At 41.6% G+C, this 22490-nt stretch overlaps 2 protein-coding genes across 2 annotated transcripts; both read right to left on the bottom strand.

Annotated features, from left to right (window-relative positions):
* Positions 1–2094: 2094 nt before the first annotated feature.
* On the bottom strand, positions 2095–4545 carry LOC106578964 (interferon-induced protein with tetratricopeptide repeats 5). The gene is made up of 2 exons (XM_014158292.3): positions 4244–4545; positions 2095–4078 (listed from the first exon to the last, which is right to left on the bottom strand). Exons 1-2 carry the CDS (start codon positions 4276–4278, stop codon positions 2656–2658), a joined length of 1458 nt encoding a protein of 485 aa, XP_014013767.1. The 5' UTR covers positions 4279–4545; the 3' UTR covers positions 2095–2655.
* A 4304-nt stretch (positions 4546–8849) lies between these two features.
* Positions 8850–22124, bottom strand: LOC106578963 (interferon-induced protein with tetratricopeptide repeats 5-like). Its single transcript, XM_045702422.2, has 2 exons — positions 21923–22124; positions 8850–13215 (listed from the first exon to the last, which is right to left on the bottom strand). The coding sequence occupies exon 2, from the start codon at positions 12897–12899 to the stop codon at positions 11802–11804; it is 1098 nt and encodes a 365-aa protein (XP_045558378.1). The 5' UTR covers positions 12900–13215; positions 21923–22124; the 3' UTR covers positions 8850–11801.
* Positions 22125–22490: the final 366 nt, after the last annotated feature.

Genomic DNA, 22490 nt, shown 5'->3' with positions numbered 1-22490 from the left:
TGTTTTTCCAGAATAGTAACTTTAGACCATAGTCTGATAAGCATATCACTCTTCTGGAACATTGTTATGAGGAGGGAATCTTATGTCCTTCAAACAGCTGAAACAAAAATACCACCTGTCTAACAAGGACATCTTAAGTTCCTACAACTACAACATTTTATTAGGGTGAATCTCAAGGGCCAAGGGAACCTACCTAAGATATCACCAATTGAACAACTCTGCCATGCAGACCAACCACTGTTTAATACCATTTCCCGTGTCTACGATGCTCTTATGTCAGGACTACCACTGCCTGAACTAGATAACTGAAATGGTCCACCCACACAGACAGCGTGGTGAAGAAGGCGCAGCAGCGCCTCTTCAACCTCAGGAGGCTGAAGAAATTCACCAAAAACACTCACAAACTTTTACAGATGCACAATCGAGAGCATCCTTTCGGGCTGTATCACCGCCTGGTACGGCAGCTGCTCCTCCCATAACCGGAAGGCTCTCCAGAGGGTAGTGAGGTCTGCACAACGCATCACCGGGTGCAAACTACCTGCCCTCCAGGACACCTACACCACCCGATGTCACAGGAAGGCCAAAAAGATCATCAAGGACAACAACCACCCGAGCCACTGCCTGTTCACTCCGCTATCATCCAGAAGGCGAGGTCAGTACAGGTGGATCAAAGCGGGGACCGAGACTGAAAAACAGCTTTTATCTCAAGGCCAGCAGACTGTTAAACAGCCATCACTAACATTGAGTGGCTGCTGCCAACATACTGACTCAACTCCACCCACTTTAATAATGGAAAAATGTATGTAATCAATTTGTCACTAGCCACTTTATATTATATAATGTTTACTTACCCTACATTATTCATCTCTTATGTATATACTGTACCCTATACCATCTACTGCATCTTGCCATCTGATGTAATTAAATGTATCACAAGCCACTTTAAACAATGCCACTTTATATAATGTTCTCATACCCTACATTACTCATCTCATATGTATATACTGTACGGCATACCATCTACTGCATCTCGCCATCTTGATGTAATGTATCACTAGCCACTTTAAACAATGTCACTTCATATAATGTTTTCATACCCTGCATTGCTCATCTCATATGTATATACTGTACTCTATACCATCTACTGCATCTTGCCTATGCCGTTCGGCCATCACTCATTTATATATTTTTATGTACATATTCGTATTCATTCCTTTACACTTGTGTGTATAAGGTAGTTGTTGTGTAATTGTTAGGTTATATTACTTGTTAGATATTACTGCATGGTCGGAACTAGAAGCACAAGCATTTCGCTACACTTGCATTAACACCTGCTAACCATGTGTATGTGACAAATTAATTTGATTTGATAAACCCCAACTTAGATGGGAAAAAGATCTGGGTATTAATCTTGATGAGGGACTATGGAGTGACCTATGCAGGAATGGTGTTACATCCACATTGAACTCCAGATATAGACAGATCCAGTTTAATTTCCTCCATCAGCTCTATATCACCCCATCTATACTGCACAAGTTCGACCCTGATATATCCTCTCTCAGTTTAAGATGTGGCTCAGATGAAGGAACATTCCTCCATTCCACTTGGCAGTGTTCAAAACTACACCGTTTCTGGCAACAGGTATGCAATACCATTTCCTCAATTCATGGGGCTGCATTCCCTTTAGACCCGAAGGTCTGTCTACTGGGTAACTTTACTAATTCCAATCTTAGGCCAAGTCATACTATAAAGCTAACAGAAATATTGCTAGCGATTGCCAAGAAATGTATAGCCTTCCCTGTAGCTCAGTTGGTAGAGCATGGTGTGTGCAACGCCAGGGTTGTGGGTTCGATTCCCACGGGGGGCCAGTACTACAAACAAAAAAAAAATGCATGAAATTAAATGTATGTATTCACTACTGTAAGTCGCTCTGGATAAGAGCGTCTGCTAAATGACTAAAATGTAAAATGTAAATGTATTGCCTTGAAATGGAAATCAGATTCCTCCCTGCCAGTTGAAATGTGGCTATCGGAAGTCAATAGTTTTATCCCACAGGAGAAAATGACTTACTGCTTGAGGAATAATTTGGAGACATTTTACAGAATTTGGCATCCTTTAATTGATTATATGGAGAATCTCCCCTCACATCACATTGATTGCGTCTCTATATAATCCTCACATAATGTTTCACACGTAATGTATAATATGTAGCTTACGGCCAATGTCTCATTCTTTTTAATTTTTTTATTATTTCACTCACATTTTTGTCTGTCATCTTGAAAGGTTATTGTCACTTTGTTATATTGTTGTCCAATATCTTCTCCTTTTTTTATGTTCTTAATCGGAAAATGCAAAAATAAACTATAAAAAAAGTGTATTGTAAATAAAAGTGCAGTAAATGCCTGTAAACCTAAAAGCACACGTAGAATACAATAATATACTTCAATTTCATAACTATATCTTCAAATGACCCAAACCATATTTCCACACACAAACATAAAGCAATTTCATTTTTTTTGTTACTATGCTAAATTGTATCAATCTTGAATCAGGGAGAATTTAAACTAAGTCTAACAAAGATTAAGTGGATGCATGCACCCTTTCAGGCTTTATTACTAGATTACTGAGTGTAGATTCATGTTTGACTCTGGTCTATTATTGCTGAAGAGACAGGCGAAGTTCACAGAGTGCAGCAAGGTATTTGTCATTGTAATCATGCACCACAGCCTTATCATACCACTGTATGGCCTGTTCTTTATTCCCCTGCATTCTATAGACAAACCCCAGAATACCACAGGCCTCTCCATCCATGGGGTCTTGGGAGATGCGCCTCTCTGCGATCATCTTCAGTTTCTGGGCACAACTCTTCCATTCAGCAGTGTCCTTCTGTAGTTCCAAACCTTCTGTGTAGTGCTTGATGGCCAGAGGTTCACATTTGTTGTGATACTGCTGGAACTGGCCATAGTTCAAGTTGACCACCTGCAGACTGTCTTTCTTAGCTAGGGCTTTCTCAAAGGTTTTCTTGAACAGTTCCTCTGCCTTGGTGATGTCTTTATCCTCTCCGTAGAGCAGTGCCAGCTCAGCCATGGCATAGATGAAGGAAGACTTCAGTGAAGTAGCCATCTCCAGATGTTGAATGCACTTACGGAGTAGCTGCTGGATCTCAGCACCCTTACCATGGAAGCTTCCACTCTTGCATACTGAGATCTTTTTCCTCTTGTAGCAGAGAGCCAATTGATGGTGTATTATGGCAGACTGGCTTGTACGCTTTAGTGCTCTGTTCAACAGAGCAATGGACTTGTCAACGTGCCCCTGCTGTCGGAGAAACTTCCCTACATAACGTGTCACGTGCGGACAGTCTGGGGACATATCCAGAGCTTTCTCCACCAACTCCTCTGCCTCCCCAAATATTTTATAGACAGCCAGTTTCAGGCCCAGTAGGACCATAAGGACTGCGTCTTGTGGGTTAATCTCTATGGCACGTCTCAGTTGTTTAATAGCTGGTGAGTCATTAACACTCGAGAGCTCTTTTTCTGTACGATACAATGCAATAGCGTAACCTGCATTCCACTCACTCTCCTCAAACTCCAGTTCCAGAGCTTTCTTGAAGCATTCTAGTGCTTTGTCATAGTATTTATAGGAGAACTTGAGGAAGGTCCAACCCTTCTCGCCATAGACCTCAGGATGGAGGACAGATGTGGAACTAGTTGGAAACTTCTCTTTCATCTCCTTCAGTTTCTCTAAGTAACTCTGGCACTTGATGTAATCACCCACATGGTAATGTAACCAGGAAAGGTCTCCATAGGTGACAATGAGATGTTTCTCACAGTCCTCACCATGGTACTCTCTCGTGAGCTCCTCAGCCTTTAACAAGTTAGCCATTGCCTCTTCTGGGTAACCCTTCAGGTATTTGATGTAGGCCAGATTGCTGAACGTCCGTGCAACCCCTGCCTCTTTCCCAAGACCTAACTCAATCTGGTCCTTGAGCCTGGTCTGTACATTATCAATATCCATGTCATCTTGCCTCAAATCCCAGGTGAAGCGGCACTCCAGTTTAAGTAGTTTGGTTAGAATGGAGCTGAAAATAATATATTTTAGTCACTATGTTATTGACAATTTTACACAGCTCATTATTTCAAAATCATAGATTTTGGCATGTGTTCATTCAGAATCTAATTTGGTTCACTGTATTACCATGTGCTTAGTAAAGTAGTCATACGAAGATATAAGATGGCAAACTTACCTCATTTCAATAGTTGTAAAGTTGCACCTGCACATAAAGCAACAAAGCTCAGGTGGCCACACTCCGATAATGAGCACCTTGTGTGCTGGACTGCTGTCACACCGTGCGCGTTCCCTGCCAGGTATAATATTTGTTAATATTAAGCGCGTTCCCTGCCCAGGTACAATAAGTGTTTGTATTAAGCAGAAGTATAAAGTAGCCTACGGAAGTTGACACATTTACAACAATAGTATCAATTGGCGTCCCTATACGAAGCGAAAGGATGAGTATCGTCACTCAGGAAGACTAGTACAGTCGCCTAAGTTTCGTTTCTTCTCAGCCAGTGAACGATTACCTCACGTGGGAGTCTCCTTGAATGGATGACGCGCGCGGCCTCAGTGAGAGGGTTATGCGCAATAGACATAACACGGCACATATTTTGTGTTTGTATTTATTTATTATGGCTCCCCATTACTCTTCCTGGGTTCCAGCAAAATTAAAGCAGTTTATACAATTTTAAAAACATTACAATACATTCACAGACTGTGTACCCTCAAGCCCCTACTCCACCACTACCACATACGGCACAAAATCCACGTGTACGTGTATAGTGCGTATGTTATCGTGTGAGTATGTGTCTGTGCCTATGTTTGTGTTGCTTCACAGTCCCCGCTGTAACATAAGGTGTTTTTTATCATTTTTTTTACATCTAATTTTACTGCTTGCATGAGTTACTTGATGTGGAATAGAGTTCCATGTAGTCATGGCTCTATTTAGCACTGTGCGCCTTCCACAGTCTGTTCTGGACTTGGGAACTGTGAAGAGACCTCTTGTGGCATGTCTTGTGGGGGTATGCATGGTGTCTGAGCTATGTGCCAGTAGTTCAAACAGACAGCTCGGTGCATTCAACATGTCAATACCTCTCATAAATACAAGCAGTGATAAAGTCAATCTCTCCTCCACTTTGAGCCTGGAGAGATTGACATGCATATTATTAATATTAGCTCTCTGTGTACATCCAAGGGCCAGCAGTGCTGCCCTGTTCTGAGCCAATTTCAATTTTCCTAAGTCCTTTTTTTGTGGCACCTGACCACACGACTGAACAGCAGTCTAGGTGAGACAAAACTAGGGCCTGTAGGACCTGCCTTGTTGACAGTACTGTCAAGAAGGTAAAGCAGTGCATTATCATGGACATACTTCTCCACGTCTTAGCTACTGTTGTATCAATATGCTTTGACCATGACAGTTTACAATACAGGGTAACTCCAAGCAATTTAATCACTGCTTGGAGTTACCCTGCTCCACATAAATTCTGTTTTAGAGATATTATGAAGAAAATATATCTTAAATTTGAAATAAATGGTGTTGTAAAACTTTAGAAAGTAAATGTCAATTTAATAACAGTTGAGTGCAGGGCATTCATCCAAACCTCGAGATATAGAGACAGACCATATTTTACTCTGTATATTATTACTGTACTGAGAGTTTCCTATTCTCTGACAATGATGTTCCAGTCTGCTTATAAGTCACCAGATACAGTGCACGTCAGATGCAGGTAACTGCCACAATAACAGAAACACTTAAGTAGATAAGAGATACAAAGTATATTGAAAGCAAGTGCTTCCACACAGGTGTGGTTCCTGAGTTAATTAAGCAATTAACATCCCATCATGCTTAGGGTCATGTATAAAAATGCTGGGCATTATTTAGGCCATTATTTTGACTATCATGGCTATGCCCCCATAGGATGACAATGCCCCCATCCACAGGGCACACGAGTGGTCACTGAATGATTGATGAGCATGAAAATGATGTAAACCATATGTCATGGCCATCTCAGTCACCAGAGTTCAACCCTTATGGGAGATTCTGGTTTGAACTCTGCTACCCGACCTGAGCCTGACATTATACATCGGGTCAGGGCCAGGTAGGGCCTGATTTTTTTATAAATAACTAGGGTACGGGCAGTGCTCAAGTAACATTGAATGAATCACTAACATTTTGAAGCTGAGCCATTTGCTCGTGTTCTGCTGCGCCGTATAGTCGTTTCTGACTAAGATCATGAGATGGTGTCAGAAGTGTTTCAACCTTGTCAAATATAAAACAGGAGAGATTATTTCACCAAAATTATCATGTTCCTTGAGTTTTGTCGGAGTTTAGAGTGACAAAAAGTATCTAACAGCTAATTTCTCTCACGTGTCTCATCATTGAGCAGAGCAGCCCAAGCGGAGCAGTTGCCATGGATACTCACAGACTCAGAGCCACCATGAGCAGAGCACGTGAGAGGGGCAGCTAATGGATTTAGTAATGGAGGAAGTTATTTCTGGTTTCGGTCAAGCCGGGGCCAGGCCTTAAATTTGGCAGAAGCAATCGGGTCTGGGTAGGGTAGGGTAGGACCTGAACGTGAGTAGGGCTTGGGTTTAAAATTCATGCCTGTGCAAGACTCAAATTCTGGAGCGACACCTGAGACAGTGTTTTCCACCACCATCAGCAAAACACCAATTGATGGAATTTCTCATGAAAGAATGGTATCTCATCCCTCCAATAGAGTTACAGATACTTGTAGAATCTTTGCCAAGGTGCATTGAAACTGTTCTGGCTCGTGGTGGCCCAACGCCCTATTAAGACACTTTATTTTAGTGTTTTTTTTATTTTGGCAGTTACCTGTATTTTATAATGGAAACAGAAGTGCAGAATATTGGTGTGCAAAGTAGAAATTGTTATAGCAGACCAACCAAAGACCAACCAAAAGGCCTAAAACTAAGACTGTAGCCAAATTAGGGCCTTTTAACCAGTTGTTGGCCAATAAACTCATTGAATCGCTGCTTTGAGTTGCTTTTCAAAGTTGCATTTCCTCTGCCAATGTCATCAGGTAGTGAATGATTATAACTAGGCATAGGGTTTACTGAGGACAGGCTTTTAACTGTAAATACCTATAGGCCTACTGTTACATAAGGACAAGTTGAGGCCCATTCCTTCAAACTGCCACACAGATTTATCTCATTTTCTGTGTGGCATTTATTGATGAATACTTAACCATGTAATAAGTCATAACATTTTATTATAATATAAAAATTATGTTTGCCGTAATACAGAAACTGTCTTTGGGTGATTATAGTCAGCATACAAATGTCACTGTCACGAGAGCCTTATTTTCCCTGTCTGACTGCATTACACACAACAGTTCTGTAATAAAAATAAATGTCATGCAGTCAAGGAATACACAAGCAATGTTGACTTTTGTAATCAAGTAGAAATAATGTTAACATGCGCAAAGATGTTGGTCATATGTTTTATTATCTCTACACAATGTTAATGTCAGTTACAAGAGCTACTGCAGTTGAATGGTCATTTCTAATTAACCTGAAATGGGACACATCCAAAGACAGAAACATGCTTTACTTAAGTAATATATTCTAACTCTATATTTATTTTGAAATCAAACTTAAGAAAGGTACACACTACTTAAAGTTACAGTTACAGAAACACATTTAAATGCATACAGCAGTATTTCAATGTAAAACATGTTGTGTTACAGTAAGGTTTAGCATGGAAATATAATCTGTGTTTCAAATCAAATAAAATCAAACATGTTTGTCACGTGCAAAATACAACAGGTGTAAACCTTACCAGGAAAAGCTTAGTTACAAACCCTTAAAAACCCTTAACCAACAATGCAGTTCAATAAATAGAGTTCAGAAAATATTTACTAAATAAAGTAAAAAATATAAAATAAAATAAAAAGCAACACAATAAAATAACAATAACGAGGCTATATACAGGGGGTACCGGTACAGAGTCAATGTGTGGGGGTACAGGTTAATCGAAGTAATTTGTACATGTAGGTAGGGGTAAAGTGGCTTGCAGAGTGAATCTTAGCTCTCCTGGTATACTCCTCAGCCTTCCTCTTTGTCCTCAGTGATGAGGAACGCCAAAATCTCAAAGGCTTCGCAGACTCTCTTCTTGAGTACACCAAGAAGAGAGTCTTGGTGGCAGATCCCTGTGATCCACTTCATCCTCTTCCTAGCCTGCTTCCTGTCCCAACTCTCAGTCTGAATCTGGTAGGCCTTTTTGAAGTATGTCACAGCGCCATCCTGGTGTTTCTTCTTGTAGAACAGAAACAGGCCGAAGCCAGTGTAGCAGCGCTGCTTTTCTGAGTCACTGCTGGTATCATCCTCTAACAGGACAGTGAACATCATCGGAAGTTGCATTATGGCCTACATACAACATGCAAGTAGGGGCATTTTCAGCCAGTTGGCTATATCCCAATAGTATTTTCAAACCCAAATCTAAAATAAATTGAATAATGTTGGCCATCATAACATCTGTCTCCAGATGGTGATAGCCAGCACTACAATGTTTCTGTCACCAGAGCCATAGCCTACCCCTTTATATACAGCCTACTCACTACACATACTAATATCTGCCATGAAATATGTTTTATTTAGTTAAGAAATGTATCTTTCAAGGTGAACAATGTCAAAATATTATTGTCTTATTGTTCCTTTTCGACTAAATGAAAGGTCAACTCACTGTCAAACTTGCAGCGACTCCCTCCAAACGTCTGGCAAAGTGCCAGCATGGAAATACTTAGAGGGAACAATAAGAAGATTTAATATTTGGCCTTTATGTTTGTTTTTGGAGCAAAGTAGAAAGAAGCACGTTAACAAGCTCAAAGATCATCACGTTTTTGGCAGTATGTTTTATTTTCTCTTTCCCAATGTTAATACCAGTTACAAGACCAACAACAGATGAACGGTCGGTGAAGATATCTAATCAACTACCTGAAAGGGGACACATCCAAAGACATAAAAACTCCTAAAGCAATACATTCTAATTCATTTTTTGTTGTTGTTGCAATACAAAAATATAAAAAATAACATAAGAAACATGCACGCAACATGAAGTTAATGTTTCACTTTACAATTCAAAGCATTCAAATGTATGTTGCAGTATTCCTATAAGCCATGCGTTGTGTAACAGTAAGATAGGGGTGGTTGGTTTATTCTTGTGTGTATTTCTCAGCACCAGTATATCTTACAAGACTCTTTTTGATGTTAGGAGAAAGAACAAGGTCAAGGGTTGAAATAAGTGGTGGAAAAAGTACCCAATTGTGATACTTGAGTAAAAGTATCGATACATTAATAGAAAGTTACTCAAGTAAAAATGTAAGTCACCCAGTAAAATACTACTTGAGTAAAAGACTAAAAGTATTTGGTTCTAAATATATAGTATCAAAAGTGAATGTATTTGCTAGTATATACTTAAGTATGAAAAGTAAAAGTATAAATCATCTACTCATTTAAGGGTTTTTCTTTATTTTTACTATTTTCTACATTGTAGAATAATAGTGAAGCCATCAAAACTATAAAATAATACAAATGGAATCATGTAGCATCCAAAAAAGTGTTAAACAAATCAACATATATTTTATTTTTGTGATTCTTCAAATAGCTACCCTTTGCCTTGATGACAAATTTGCACACTCCGGCATTCGTTCAACCTGCTTCATGAGGTAGTCACCTGGAATTAATTTCAATTAACAGGTGTGCCTTGTTAAAAGTTAATTTGTGGAATGTCGTTCCTTCTTAATGCGTTTGAGCCAATCAGTTGTGTTGTAACAAGGTAGGGGTGGTATACAGAAGATAGCCCTATTTGGTAAAATACCAAGTCCATATTATGGCAAGAACAGCAAAAATAAGCAAAGAGAAACGACAGTCCATCATTACCTTAAGAAATGAAGGTCAGTCAATACGGAAAATTTAAAGAACTTTTAATGTTCCTTCAAGTGCAGTCGCAAGAACTATCAAGCTCTATGATGAAACTGTCTCTCATGAGGACCGCCACAGGAATGAAAGACCCAGAGTTACCTCTGCTGCAGAGGATAAGTTCATTAGAGATACCAGCCTCAGAAATTGCAGCCCAAATGTATGCTTCACAGAGTTCAAGTAACAGACACATCTCAACAGCAACTGTTCAGAGGAGACTGCGTGAATCATGCCTTCATAGTCGAATTGCTGCAAAGAAACCGCTACTAAAGGACACCAATAATAGAAGAGACTTGCTTGGGCCAAGAAACTCGAGCAATGGACATTAGACTGGTGGAAATCTGTCCGTTGGTCTGGAGTCCAAATTGGAGATTTGCGGTTCCAACCACCGTGTCTTTGTGAGATGCGGTGTGGGTGAACGGATGATCTCTGCATGTGGTTCCCACCGTGAAGCATGGAGGAGGAGGTGTTATGGTGTGGGGGTACTTTGCTGGTGACACTGTCTGTGATTTATTTAAAATTCAAGGCATACTTAACCAGCATGGCTACCACAGCATTCTGCAGCGATACACCATCCCATCTGCTTTGGGCTTAGTGGGACTATCATTTGTTTTTCAACAGGACAATGACCCAACACACCTCCAGGCTGTGTAAGGGCTATTTGACCAAGAAGGAGATTAATGGATTGCTGCATTAGATGACCTGGCCTCTACAATCCCCGACCTCAACCAAATTGAGATGGTTTAGGATGAGTCGGACTGCAGAGTGAAGGAAAAGCAGCCAACAAGTGCTCAGCATATGTCGGAACTCCTTCAAGACTGTTGGAAAATAATTCCAGGTGAAGCTGGTTGAGAGAATGCCAGGCGTGTGCAAAGCTGTCATCAAGGCAAAGGTAGGCTATTTGAAGAATCTCAAATATAAAATATATTTTAATTTAACACTTTTTTTGGTTCCTACATGATTCCATATGTGTTATTTCATAGTTTTGATGTTGTCACTATTATTCTACAAAGTGGAAAATAATAAAATAAAGAAAAACCCTTTAATGAGTAGGCGTTCTAAAACTTTTGACCGGTAGTATATTTTTACTTAGGTACTTTACACCACTGGTTGAAATGGGGACCCTTTTCATCCTCTTATCTTATCCCAACATGGAGTTATAAGCCCTCAAACACACTCTGTCCACTTGTGACAACCAGCCCCATTGCGGGGTTGGATATCATACAGTATGGGGTTCGTTGTCACAATGTTTGCTAGTAGCTTATTCCTTTCTTTGATCAAACGATATTCCTAACTTAATTCAGCCTTTTATGCCGTGAGGGTAACATATGACATTTATAGTGAATTTTTGTGTGTATGTATGCTTGCACATGCGTGTGTGTGTGTGTGTGCGCGCGCGTGTTGGTGTTGGTGTGTGACAGAATACATATGTGAGAGAAGGGCAAAGAAAGGAGCTCTTTATATCACAAGAACAAAATAGCTTGGGATTTATTGTATGCTGGCAGTTGCAATGTTGAAAGTGACAACCAACCCCGTATTCCATGTGACAACCATCCCCAACCATCCTCCCAATGCTAATTAAGATGCTAGGTAGCTTGACCCGATAATTCCGATAATTTAAACATTTACAAAGATAATTTTTCAAAACTTTTAACTACGAAAAACACCTAAATTCCCCTCAGCCCAATGTTTTGTCATTCTGAAATGAATTGTTATTTCAAATAATTCCCAAATTTTAACCTCAAAATTATTACACAGCGCCATATTGGGAGTAATAAGCACTGTGACAACCAACACTGGTCTCCCCTATATCATTTCAGTTTCATTCCTTTGCCTAGGGCATCTGTAAGGTCATCTGTGTCTGAAGAGTGCACCTCGACTCTCCTTGGCTCTTGAGCGTTCCTGCCTTTTTTGTCTTCAGTGGCGAGGAATTCCAAAATCTCAGAGGCCTCGCCAACTCTCTTCTGGTTAGCGATCTGCTTCAGCCTCTTCCTAGCCTTATTCCTGTCCCAACTCTCAATCGGAATCTGGTAGGCCTTTTTGAACTGGGTCACAGCACCATCCTCGTCTTTCTTCTTGAAGAACAGAAACAGGCCGAAACCGGAGTAGCATTGCTGCTTGTCTGAGTCACTAAGGGACTCATCTTTCAGCAGGTTGGTGAAGATCTTCATCGCCTCCTCCAGCTGGTAGTTGTCTCCGTAAGCCTCAGCCAGGTTCAACCTGAATTGAACGTTGGATGGCTTCAGTTCCACAGCTCTGGAGAAGTGATGGATGCAGAGCTCCATCTTCTCTTTTATCTGGCGTGCGTTGACCCATCTCCCTTTCCTCTTCTGCTCAGACATCTGGTTGAACTGATTTTTGTGACACTGGCCGATTTGGTAATGCATGAAGGAGGAGTTTGGAGACAGTTTCACAGCTTTCTCCAAAACCTCCAGGGTCTCATTGATGCCCTCGTGTCTGAAAAACTCAGCCACGTAACGTATGACGTGAGGCACGTCAGGAGACAGTCTGAGGGCCTCTTTGATGAGTTTCATGGACTCATGTCTACTTTGGTTTTGAAGCTTTAGGGCTAGCAGGACCATAACCTCAGTGTTATCGGGCTCTAAGGATAAGGCTTTCCTTAGCTGAGTAGCACCTTCAGTATGCGCATTCCTCACAAATCCTTTCCTGGCTAACCCCTCCAGCCTGTACAGGACCAGGGCATAGCCCACGTTGAAGGATGCATTGTCTGGATCTCCCTTAAGAGCTTTCTGAAAGCTCTCCTTTGCCCCCTTGTAAAATAGCCCCCCAAGCCTTAGAAAACTCCAAGCCTTCTCACCATGTATTGAAGGTAAGCTGCCTTTGATTGCAGTCGTAAAACCCTTATTGATGTTTTCCAGCTTTCCAATGTAGGCATCCACATCATTCATGTTCCCTGAGTGATAGGGAACCCATGCAAAGTTAGCATAGGTTACCAGTAGCTATGTATCATCCTGTCTATTCTTCAATGCACTCTCAGCCTTGTGGAGATACTCAAAAGCACTAACATTGTTTTCCTCCAGGTGGCTCAGAAAGGCTAGTAAATTGAAATATGTGGCATGGTTCGGAGTGCTGAACTTCATGATGCGATCCAGAAGTTTTTCAGGGAGGCTGTCCCGGTCCTTGATGTCAGCCTTTTCTATTCCCCATGTAAAGTGACACTCAAGTGCTTTCAGCTTCACTTCCATATCTGTTGTGACAGAAGCACTATGAGAAAAAGAAAAATACACATTAGTATTTGTTATTATAATATTATTATTAGCCCATCATTGTTGTCGTTGTTATCAGCCATCATCATCATCCTCATCATCATCACAACAGCATGGACAGTACCAGTCAAAAGTATGGACACACCTACTCATTCAAGGGTTTTTCTTTATTTTACTTTTTTCTACATTGTAGAATAATAGTGAAGACATCAAAACTATGAAATAACACAAATAGAATCATGTAGTAACCAAAATAGTGTTAAACAAATCAAAATATATTTTATATTTGAGATTCTTCCAAGTAGTCACCCTTTGCCTTCATGACAGCTTTGCACACACTTGGTATTTTCTCAAACAGCTTCATGAGGTAGTCACCAGGAATGCATTTCAATTAACAGGTGTTAATTAAAAAGTTAATTTGTGGAATTTCTTTCCTTCTTAATCCGTTTGAGCCAATCAGTTGTGTTGTGACAAGGTAGGGGTGGTATACAGAAGATAGCCCTATTTGGTTAAAGCTAAAATATATATACTGCTCAAAAAAATAAAGGGAACACTTAAACAACACAATGTAACTCCAAGTCAATCACACTTCGGTGAAATCAAACTGTCCACTTAGGAAGCAACACTGATTGACAATACATTTCACATGCTGTTGTGCAAATGGAATAGACAACAGGTGGAAATTATAGGCAATAAGCAAGACACCCCCAATAAAGGAGTGGTTCTGCAGGGGGTGACCACAGACCACTTCTCAGTTCCTATGCTTCCTGGCTGATGTTTTGGTCACTTTTGAATGCTGGCGGTGCTTTCACTCTAGTGGTAGCATGAGACGGTGTCTACAACCCACACAAGTGGCTCAGGTAGTGCAGCTCATCCAGGATGGCACATCAATGCGAGCTGTGGCAAGAAGGTTTGCTGTGTCTGTCAGCGTAGTGTCCAGAGCATGGAGGCGCTACCAGGAGACAGGCCAGTACATCAGGAGACGTGGAGGAGGCTGTAGGAGGGCAACAACCCAGCAGCAGGACCGCTACCTCCGCCTTTGTGCAAGGAGGAGCAGGAGGAGCACTGCCAGAGCCCTGCAAAATGACCTCCAGCAGGCCACAAATGTGCATGTGTCTGCTCAAACGGTCAGAAACAGACTCCACGAGGGTGGTATGAGGGTCCGACGTCCACAGGTGGGGGTTGTGCTTACAGCCCAACACCGTGCAGGAAGTTTGGCATTTGCCAGAGAACACCAAGATTGGCAAATTTGCCACTGGCGCCCTGTGCTCTTCACAGATGAAAGCAGGTTCACACTGAGCACGTGACAGACGTGACAGAGTCTGGAGACGCCGTGGAGAACGTTCTGCTGCCTGCAACATCATCCAGCATGACCGGTTTGGCGGTGGGTCAGTCATGGTGTGGGGTGGCATTTCTTTGGGGGGCCGCACAGCCCTCCATGTGCTCACCAGCGGTAGCCTGACTGTCATTAGGTACCGAGATGAGATCCTCAGACCCCTTGTGAGACCATATGCTGGTGCGGTTGGCCCTGGGTTCCTCCTAATGCAAGACAAGGCTAGACCTCATGTGGCTGGAGTGTGTCAGCAGTTCCTGCAAGAGGAAGGCATTGATGTTATGGACTGGCCTGCCCGTTCTCCAGACCTGAATCCAATTGAGCACATCTGGGACATCATGTCTCGCTCCATCCACCAACGCCACGTTGCACCACAGACTGTCCAGGAGTTGGCGGAGGCTTTAGTCCAGGTCTGGGAGGAGATCCCTCAGGAGACCATCCGCCACCTCATCAGGAGCATGCCCAGGCGTTGTAGGGAGGTCATACAGGCACGTGGAGGCCACACACACTACTGAGCCTCATTTTGACTTGTTTTAAGGACATTACATCAAAATTGGATCAGCCTGTAGTGTGGTTTTCCACTTTAATTTTGAGTGTGACTCCAAATCCAGACCTCCATGGGTTGATAAATTGGATTTCCATTGATTATTTTTGTGTGATTTTGTTGTCAGCACATTCAACTATGTAAAGAAAAAAGTATTTAATAAGATTATTTCTTTCATTCAGATCTAGGATGTGTTGTTTAAGTGTTCCCTTTATTTTTTTGAGCAGTGTATATATATATTTTTTTATCAAAAGCTCAAATAAGCAAAGAGAAATGACAGTACATCATTACCTTAAGACATGAAGGTCAGTCAATACAAAAAATGTCAAGAACTTTTAAAGTTTCTTCAAGTGCAGTCGAAAAACCATCAAGTGCAATGATGAAACTGGCTCTCATGAGGACCGCCACAGGAATGGAAGACCCAGAGTTACCTCTGCTGCAGAGGATATGTTCATTAAAGTTAACTGCACCTCAGATTGCAGCCCAAATAAGTAACAGACACATATCAACATCAACTGTTCAGAGGAGACTGCGTGAATCAGGCATTCATGGTCTAATTGCTGTATAGAAACCACTAATAAAAGAAACTAATAATAATAAGAGACTTGCTTGGGCCAAGAAACATGAGCAATGGACATTAGACTGGTGGAAATCTGTCCCTTGGTCTGATGAGTCCAAATGTGAGATTTTTGGTTCCAACCACCGTGTCTTTGTGAGACGCAGAAGGTGAACAGATGATCTCCGCATGTGTAGTTCCCACCGTGAAGCATGGAGGAGTTGTGATTTTTCTTCATTATTTTCCTCCAACCCTACCACCCCTCCGCTAATTGGAGTAAACTAACGGACAACAACACTTAAGCTTCTATTTCCAGCTAATACATACTATATACATTTTACGGACACAATGTATTTTACAATAGTTATCTTTTGTTTGTTTTTAACCCCATCCTTCAGCTACTCTTACCCCCTCCCATCTATTTCTGAAGACCATCCAGTTTGATTTATATTTGCCATATATTTTTAACTGTGTTGTTTCACAAAAGTTCTGAATGTCACACCCTGATCTGTTTCACCTGTCTTTGTGCTTGTCTCCACCCCCTCCAGGTGTCTCCCATCTCCCGTCATTATACCCTGTGTATTTATACCTGTGTTCTTTGTTGGTCTGTTGCCAGTTTGCTTTGTTTGTCAAGCCTACCAGTGGTTTCCCCCCTTGCTCCTGTCTGGTTCTAGTTCCTGGTTTCCCGGTTTTGATCATTCTGCCTGCCCTGACCCTGAGACTGTCTGCCCGTTCTGTACCTTTTGGACTCTGATCTGGATTACTGACCTCTGCCTGCCCTTGACCTGTCATTTTGCCTGCCCCCCTGTTCTAGTAATAAACTTTTGTTACTTCGACACTGTCTGTATCTGGGTCTTCCCTAAAACGTGATAGGCAAGGCTATAAGCAAATGGGTAAACCGGGATATGACTAAAGAGTTAATCAGGGTGATTTTTCATAAAAATAGACAGGTATTTTCCTTTCCATGGTAGCAAGATCTTATCTATTTTTGCTAACATTATATGAAAATGTGTTGTAGGGAGATCATTTCTTTCTTTCAGGATATGAATACTGCGTTTGTCCACATTTTATTTTTATTTATCCTTTATTTAACTAGGCAAGTCAGTTAAGAACAAATTCTTATTTACAATGACGGCCTACCGTGGCCAAACACTAACCCGGGCGACGCTGGGCCAATTATGCGCCACCCTATGGGACTCCCAATCACGGCCGGTTGTTATACAGCCTGGAATCAAACCAGGGTCTGTAGTGACGCCTCTAGCACTGAGATGCAGTGCCTTAGACCACTGCGCCACTCGGGAGCAGTGTCAGACCATTTTAAACTACACAGTAATGTAAAAGTTCTTTTTTTGTGATCCATTACGTAATATAGTACACATAATTTGTTTGGAATCCAGAGAGGTTAGAAAAAGTATCTTGATCCTCTATGAGGCTGTGCAGATACAAACTGTGGATTTAAAGAAAACATGAATCATCAGCGTACAATGACACCTTTGTTTTTAAGCCCTGGATTTCTAGCTTTGGCTTGATAGGACCAACCCTGCCAGGCAGGCTCAGAATCTTGAGGGGCAGTGCTGCTTTTGTTGGTCTCTGACCGCATTTATCTTTCCGTCTTGGCTGCGTATAGGCTACTTGCAGTAAGCCTATAAAACAGATAAGGACTTCTCCTTAGTGTATGGGTTCGGGGTTCGGGACAGTTCCATCATGATAGGACAATAAATAAACTATATTTATAATTTATTTAACGTCTATATCTCACATCTGCACAAAATTGAAAGCTCTCTCTGTCACAACTCCTGCTTGCAGACACACATGGGCTATGGCATTTGCAACCAATATACCAGCACATACCCACATACTGTGCCTTCTATGTCCTCTGTTTGCTGTGTTTTATCCATACCATGTTGATTCCTACCTAATTTCAGGTTTTTGAGTACTTTTGTGTTCCAGTTCCTTATATTTGAAGATGCATTATTTTAATAATTATCTTTTCTTCTCATGCTATCTTATGTACTAATAAATACTATAAATAGAAAATCGAATACTAATTATTTTTACAACATTCCCTATCTTGAATGGTATAGCATATTTGTAGTTTATTTTCCTAATCAATTGTAGTATTTTATTGTTTTCCTTTTTTTAAATACAATCCCTACCATGGATAGTATTGGGTGTTCCATTATTCGACTACTCTATGGGAACTTTGAAATATTTAGAATAGCCTAGGAGTAGTCTTAGTGTCTCGGAACATTTGGTTATCAATATACAGTTTATCGACTATGAAAACCACCAAAAACCATGAAATCTCCATCGCTAACTATAACATTTTCCGCCAAGATAGAACTGCCAAAGGGGGCGGTGTTGCAATATACTGCAAAGATAGCCTGCAGAGTTCTGTATTACTATCCAAGTCTGTACCCAAACAATTCGAGCTTCTACTTCTAAAAATTCACCTTTCCAGAAACAAGTCTCTCACTGTTGCCGCTTGCTATAGACCTCCCTCTGCCCCCAGCTGTGCCCTCGATACCATATGTGAATTGATTGCCCCCCATCTATCTTCTGGGCTCGTGCTACTAGGTGACCTAAACTAGGACATGCTTAACACCCCGGCCATCCTACAATCTAAGCTTGATGCCCTCAATCTCACACAAATTATCAATGAACCTACCAGGTACAACCCCAAATCCAAATAACACGGACACCCTCATAGATATCATCCTAACTAACTCGCCCTCCAAATACACCTCTGCTGTTTTCAATCAAGATCTCAGCGATCACTGCCTCATTGCCTGCATCCGTAATGGGTCTGCGACCAAATGACCACCCCTCATCACTGTCAAACGCTCCCTAAAACACTTCTGCGAGCAGGCCTTTCTAATCGACCTGGCCGGGCTATCCTGGAATGACATTGACCTCATCCCGTCAGTAGATGATGCCTGGCTATTCTGTAAAAGTGCCTTCCTCACCATCTTAAATGAGCCTGCTCCACTCAAAAAAATGTAGAACTAGGAATAGATATAGTCCTTGGTTCACTCCAGACCTGTTTGCCCTTGACCAGCACAAAAACATCCTGTGGTGTTCTGCATTAGCATCGAATAGCCCCCGTGATATGCAACTTTTCAGTAGAAGTTAAGAACAAATATACACAGGCAGTTAGAAAAGCTAAGGCTAGATTTTTCAAACAGAAATTTGAATCCTGTAGTACTAACTCAAAAAAGTTCTGGGACACTGTAATGTCCATGGAGAATAGAGCACCTTCTCCTAGCTGCCCACTGCTCTGAGGCTAGGAAACACTGTTACCACTGATAAATCCACTATAATTGAGAATTTCAATAAGCATTTCTCTACGGCTGGCCATGCTTTCCACCTGGCTACCCCTACCCCGGTCAACTGCCCGGCACCCTCCACAGCAACCCGCCAAAGCCCCCACCATTTCTCCTTCACCCAAATCCAGATAGCTGATGTTCTGAAACAGCTGCAAAATCTGGACCCATACAAATCACCCGGGCTAGACAATCTGGACCCTCTCTTTCTAAAATGATATGCCAAAATTGTTGCAACCCCTATTACTAGCCTGTTCAACCTCTCTTTCGTATCGTCTGAGATTCCCAAAGATTGGAAAGCTGCCGCGGTCATCCCCCTCTTCAAAGGGGGTGACACTCTAGACCCAAACTGCTACAGACCTATATCTATCCTACCCTGTCTTTCTAAGGTCTTCGAAAGCCAAGTTAACAAACAGATTACCGACCATTTTGAAACACACCGTACCTTCTCCGCTATGCAATCTGATTTCAGAGCTGGTCATGGGTGCACCTCAGCCACGCTCAAGGTCCTAAACGACATCATACCCGCCATCGATAAGAGACATAACTGTGCAGCCGTATTCATTGACCTGGCCAAGGCTTTCGACTCTGTCAATCACCACATTCTTATTGGCAGACTCGACAGCCTTGGTTTCTCAAATGATTGCCTCGCCTGGTTTACCAACTACTTCTCTGATAGAGTTCAGTGTGTCAAATCGGAGGGCCTGTTGTCCGGCCCTCTGGCAGTCTCTATGGGTGTGTCACAGGGTTCAATTCTCAGGCCGACTCTCTTCTCTGTATACAGCAATGATGTTGCTCTTGTTGCTGGTGATTCTTTGATCCACCTCTACGCAGACGACACCATTCTGTATACTTCTGGCCCCTCTTTGGACACTGTGTTAACTAACCTCCAGACGAGTTTCAATGCCATACAACACTCCTTCCGTGGCCTCCAACTGCTCTTAAACGCAAGTAAAACTAAATGCATGCTATTCAATTGATCACTGCCCGCACCTGCTCACCCGTCCAGCATCACTACTCTGGACGGCTCTGACTTAGAATACGTGGACAACTACAAATACCTGGGTGTCTGGTTAGACTGTAAACTCTCCTTCCAGACTCACATTAAGCATCTCCAATCCAAAATTAAATCTAGAATCGGCTTCCTATATCGCAACAAAGCATCCTTCACTCATGCTGCCAAACATACCCTCGTAAAACTGACCATCCTACCGATCCTCGACTTCGGTGATGTCATCTATAAAATAACCTCCAACACTCTACTCAACAAACTGGATGCAGTCTATCACAGTGCCATCCGTTTTGTCACCAAAGCCCCATACACTACCCACCATTGCGACCTGTACACTCTCGTTGGTTGGCCCTCGCTTCATACTCGTCGCCAAACCCACTGGCTACAGGTTATCTACAAGTCTCTGCTAGGTAAAGCCCCGCCTTATCTCAGCTCACTGGTCACAATAGCAGCACCCACTCGTAGCACGCGCTCCAGCAGGTATATCTCACTGTTCACCCCCAAAGCCAATTCCTCCTTTGGTCGTCTTTCCTTCCAGTTCTCTGCTGCCAATGACTGGAACGAACTGCAAAAATCTCTGAAGCTGGAGACTCATATCTCCCTCACTAGCTTTAAGCACCAGCTGTCAGAGCAGCTCACAGATTACTGCACCTGTACATAGCCCATCTGTAAACAGCCCATCTATCTAGTTACCTCAACCCCATACTGTATTTATTTATTTATCTTGCTCCTTTGCACCCCAGTATCTCTACTTGCACATTCATCTTCTGCACATCTACAATTCCAGTGTTTAATTGCTATATTGTAATTACTTTGCCACCATGGCTTATTTATTGCCTTAACTTACCTCATTTGCACTCACTGTATATATACTTTTTGTTTTATTTTGTTGTACTGTATTATTGACTGTATGTTTTGTTTATTCCATGTGTAACCCTGTGTTGTTGTATGTGTCGAATTGCTATGCTTTATCTTGGCCAGGTCGCAGTTGCAAATGAGAACTTGTTCTCAACTAGCCTATCTGGTTAAATAAAGGTGAAATAAAAATAAAATAAATAAATATGAGAGCTACACGTTTCCCTTGTAATTATTACACCGTTCTGCAATTTCCTTTGGGAACTGATCATTCGTGCCTATTTTCGTGCCAGCGAGTCTTTTACCCAGGCTTTTAACCATTATTTCATCCTTAAAGAATGAAAATCTGGTAATGATTGTGCCCTCATATCTCTGTCCGAAACTGTACACGTTCGAGTTTGATTTTGTAGACAGTATCGCCTGGGATCAGTAGCACTGTAAGAAATAATTATTTCACCACACTTTCAGGATCTTCATCCTCTTTTTCTTGGAGACCATTAAGTACCAGACTTTCTCTCATAGATCTAGTCTGTATTTCGAGTAAGGCTTCTCTCAGACGTCCGTTTTAATCGTATTGACTGTTTGTTTCTTTCTCCATGGTCTCAGCTTTTTCGTCACTCATCTCGAGTTCGTTACTACTTAGTTCAAGTATGTCCAGTTTATAATTTATCGATTCAGGCAAGTCGGTTTGTACACTTATCATTCCCGTCTGTGTCCGTCCTTTTCTTTTGGGATTGGTTCTCAATGCTTACTTTCCAACATGTTTGGGTGTTGATTGTATCGGTAATATTGGTCGATACATTTCTCTAGCCTTAAAATTATTTTACCCAGATTGAAGGTTATTGCACACGAGTATGTGGAGTGAAGTGCTAATATTTAGTCAATTTTCCAGATATTGAATATTCTGTTTTTATCTTGAGGCGTTCTGCAGCGCTGTGTTCAGTCATTGACCACTCTCTCTCTTGCTCTCTCCTAACACAACAACATTGTTTATTATTGTGTTATATTAAGTACATTAGAGAGATAGAGATGATGTATATGCATGTCATTCAATTATGTTATAATTTCTGTAAGAATCTTACCTCATTTTACAGTCGATGGCAGATAAGACAGGCTACAGTATCGAGATGATAAAAATCAGAGACACTACCTGGTTCCAGGTATATCAAAGCGTTTTTTTTTTGCAGAAACGAAAACGAAACTGATACATGTACGTGCTTGCCATATATGTCCATTCTGCCAATAAGCTGTGAATGAAGGACAAGAATACCATCAACAACTGAATCAAAATGCATCTAGGATGTGCACGCACCATCCTAACTGCCTGCATCTTTTTTTTCATGACTCGTTTTAACCAATTGATGGCGATTTGTAGCTACACTCAAACAAAATGCTGGGTTAAAAACAACCCAATTTGGGTTATTTGGTAACCCAGCGCTGGGTAAATATTGGACAGAACACACGCTGAGTAATTTTGACCCAGCCAGCTGGGTTGTGTGAATAACCCTGTTGTAAAAGGAAGCAGAGCAGAAACTGGCTGCTCTTTAGTTGACTGATATAGCTCGCAAGGTAACTGCTGTTTAACTGAACAGAAACTAAGCTAGTGTTTATTCGCAGTGCTGAGCTAGTATTGTAACTGACATGTAACGT

This window comes from Salmo salar, chromosome 19 (assembly GCF_965601325.2).
Source record: "Salmo salar chromosome 19, fSalSal1, whole genome shotgun sequence".
NCBI lineage: Eukaryota > Metazoa > Chordata > Actinopteri > Salmoniformes > Salmonidae > Salmo > Salmo salar.
Note: the sequence above shows the minus strand (reverse complement) of the source record. Positions and strands in the feature narration are given on the sequence as shown.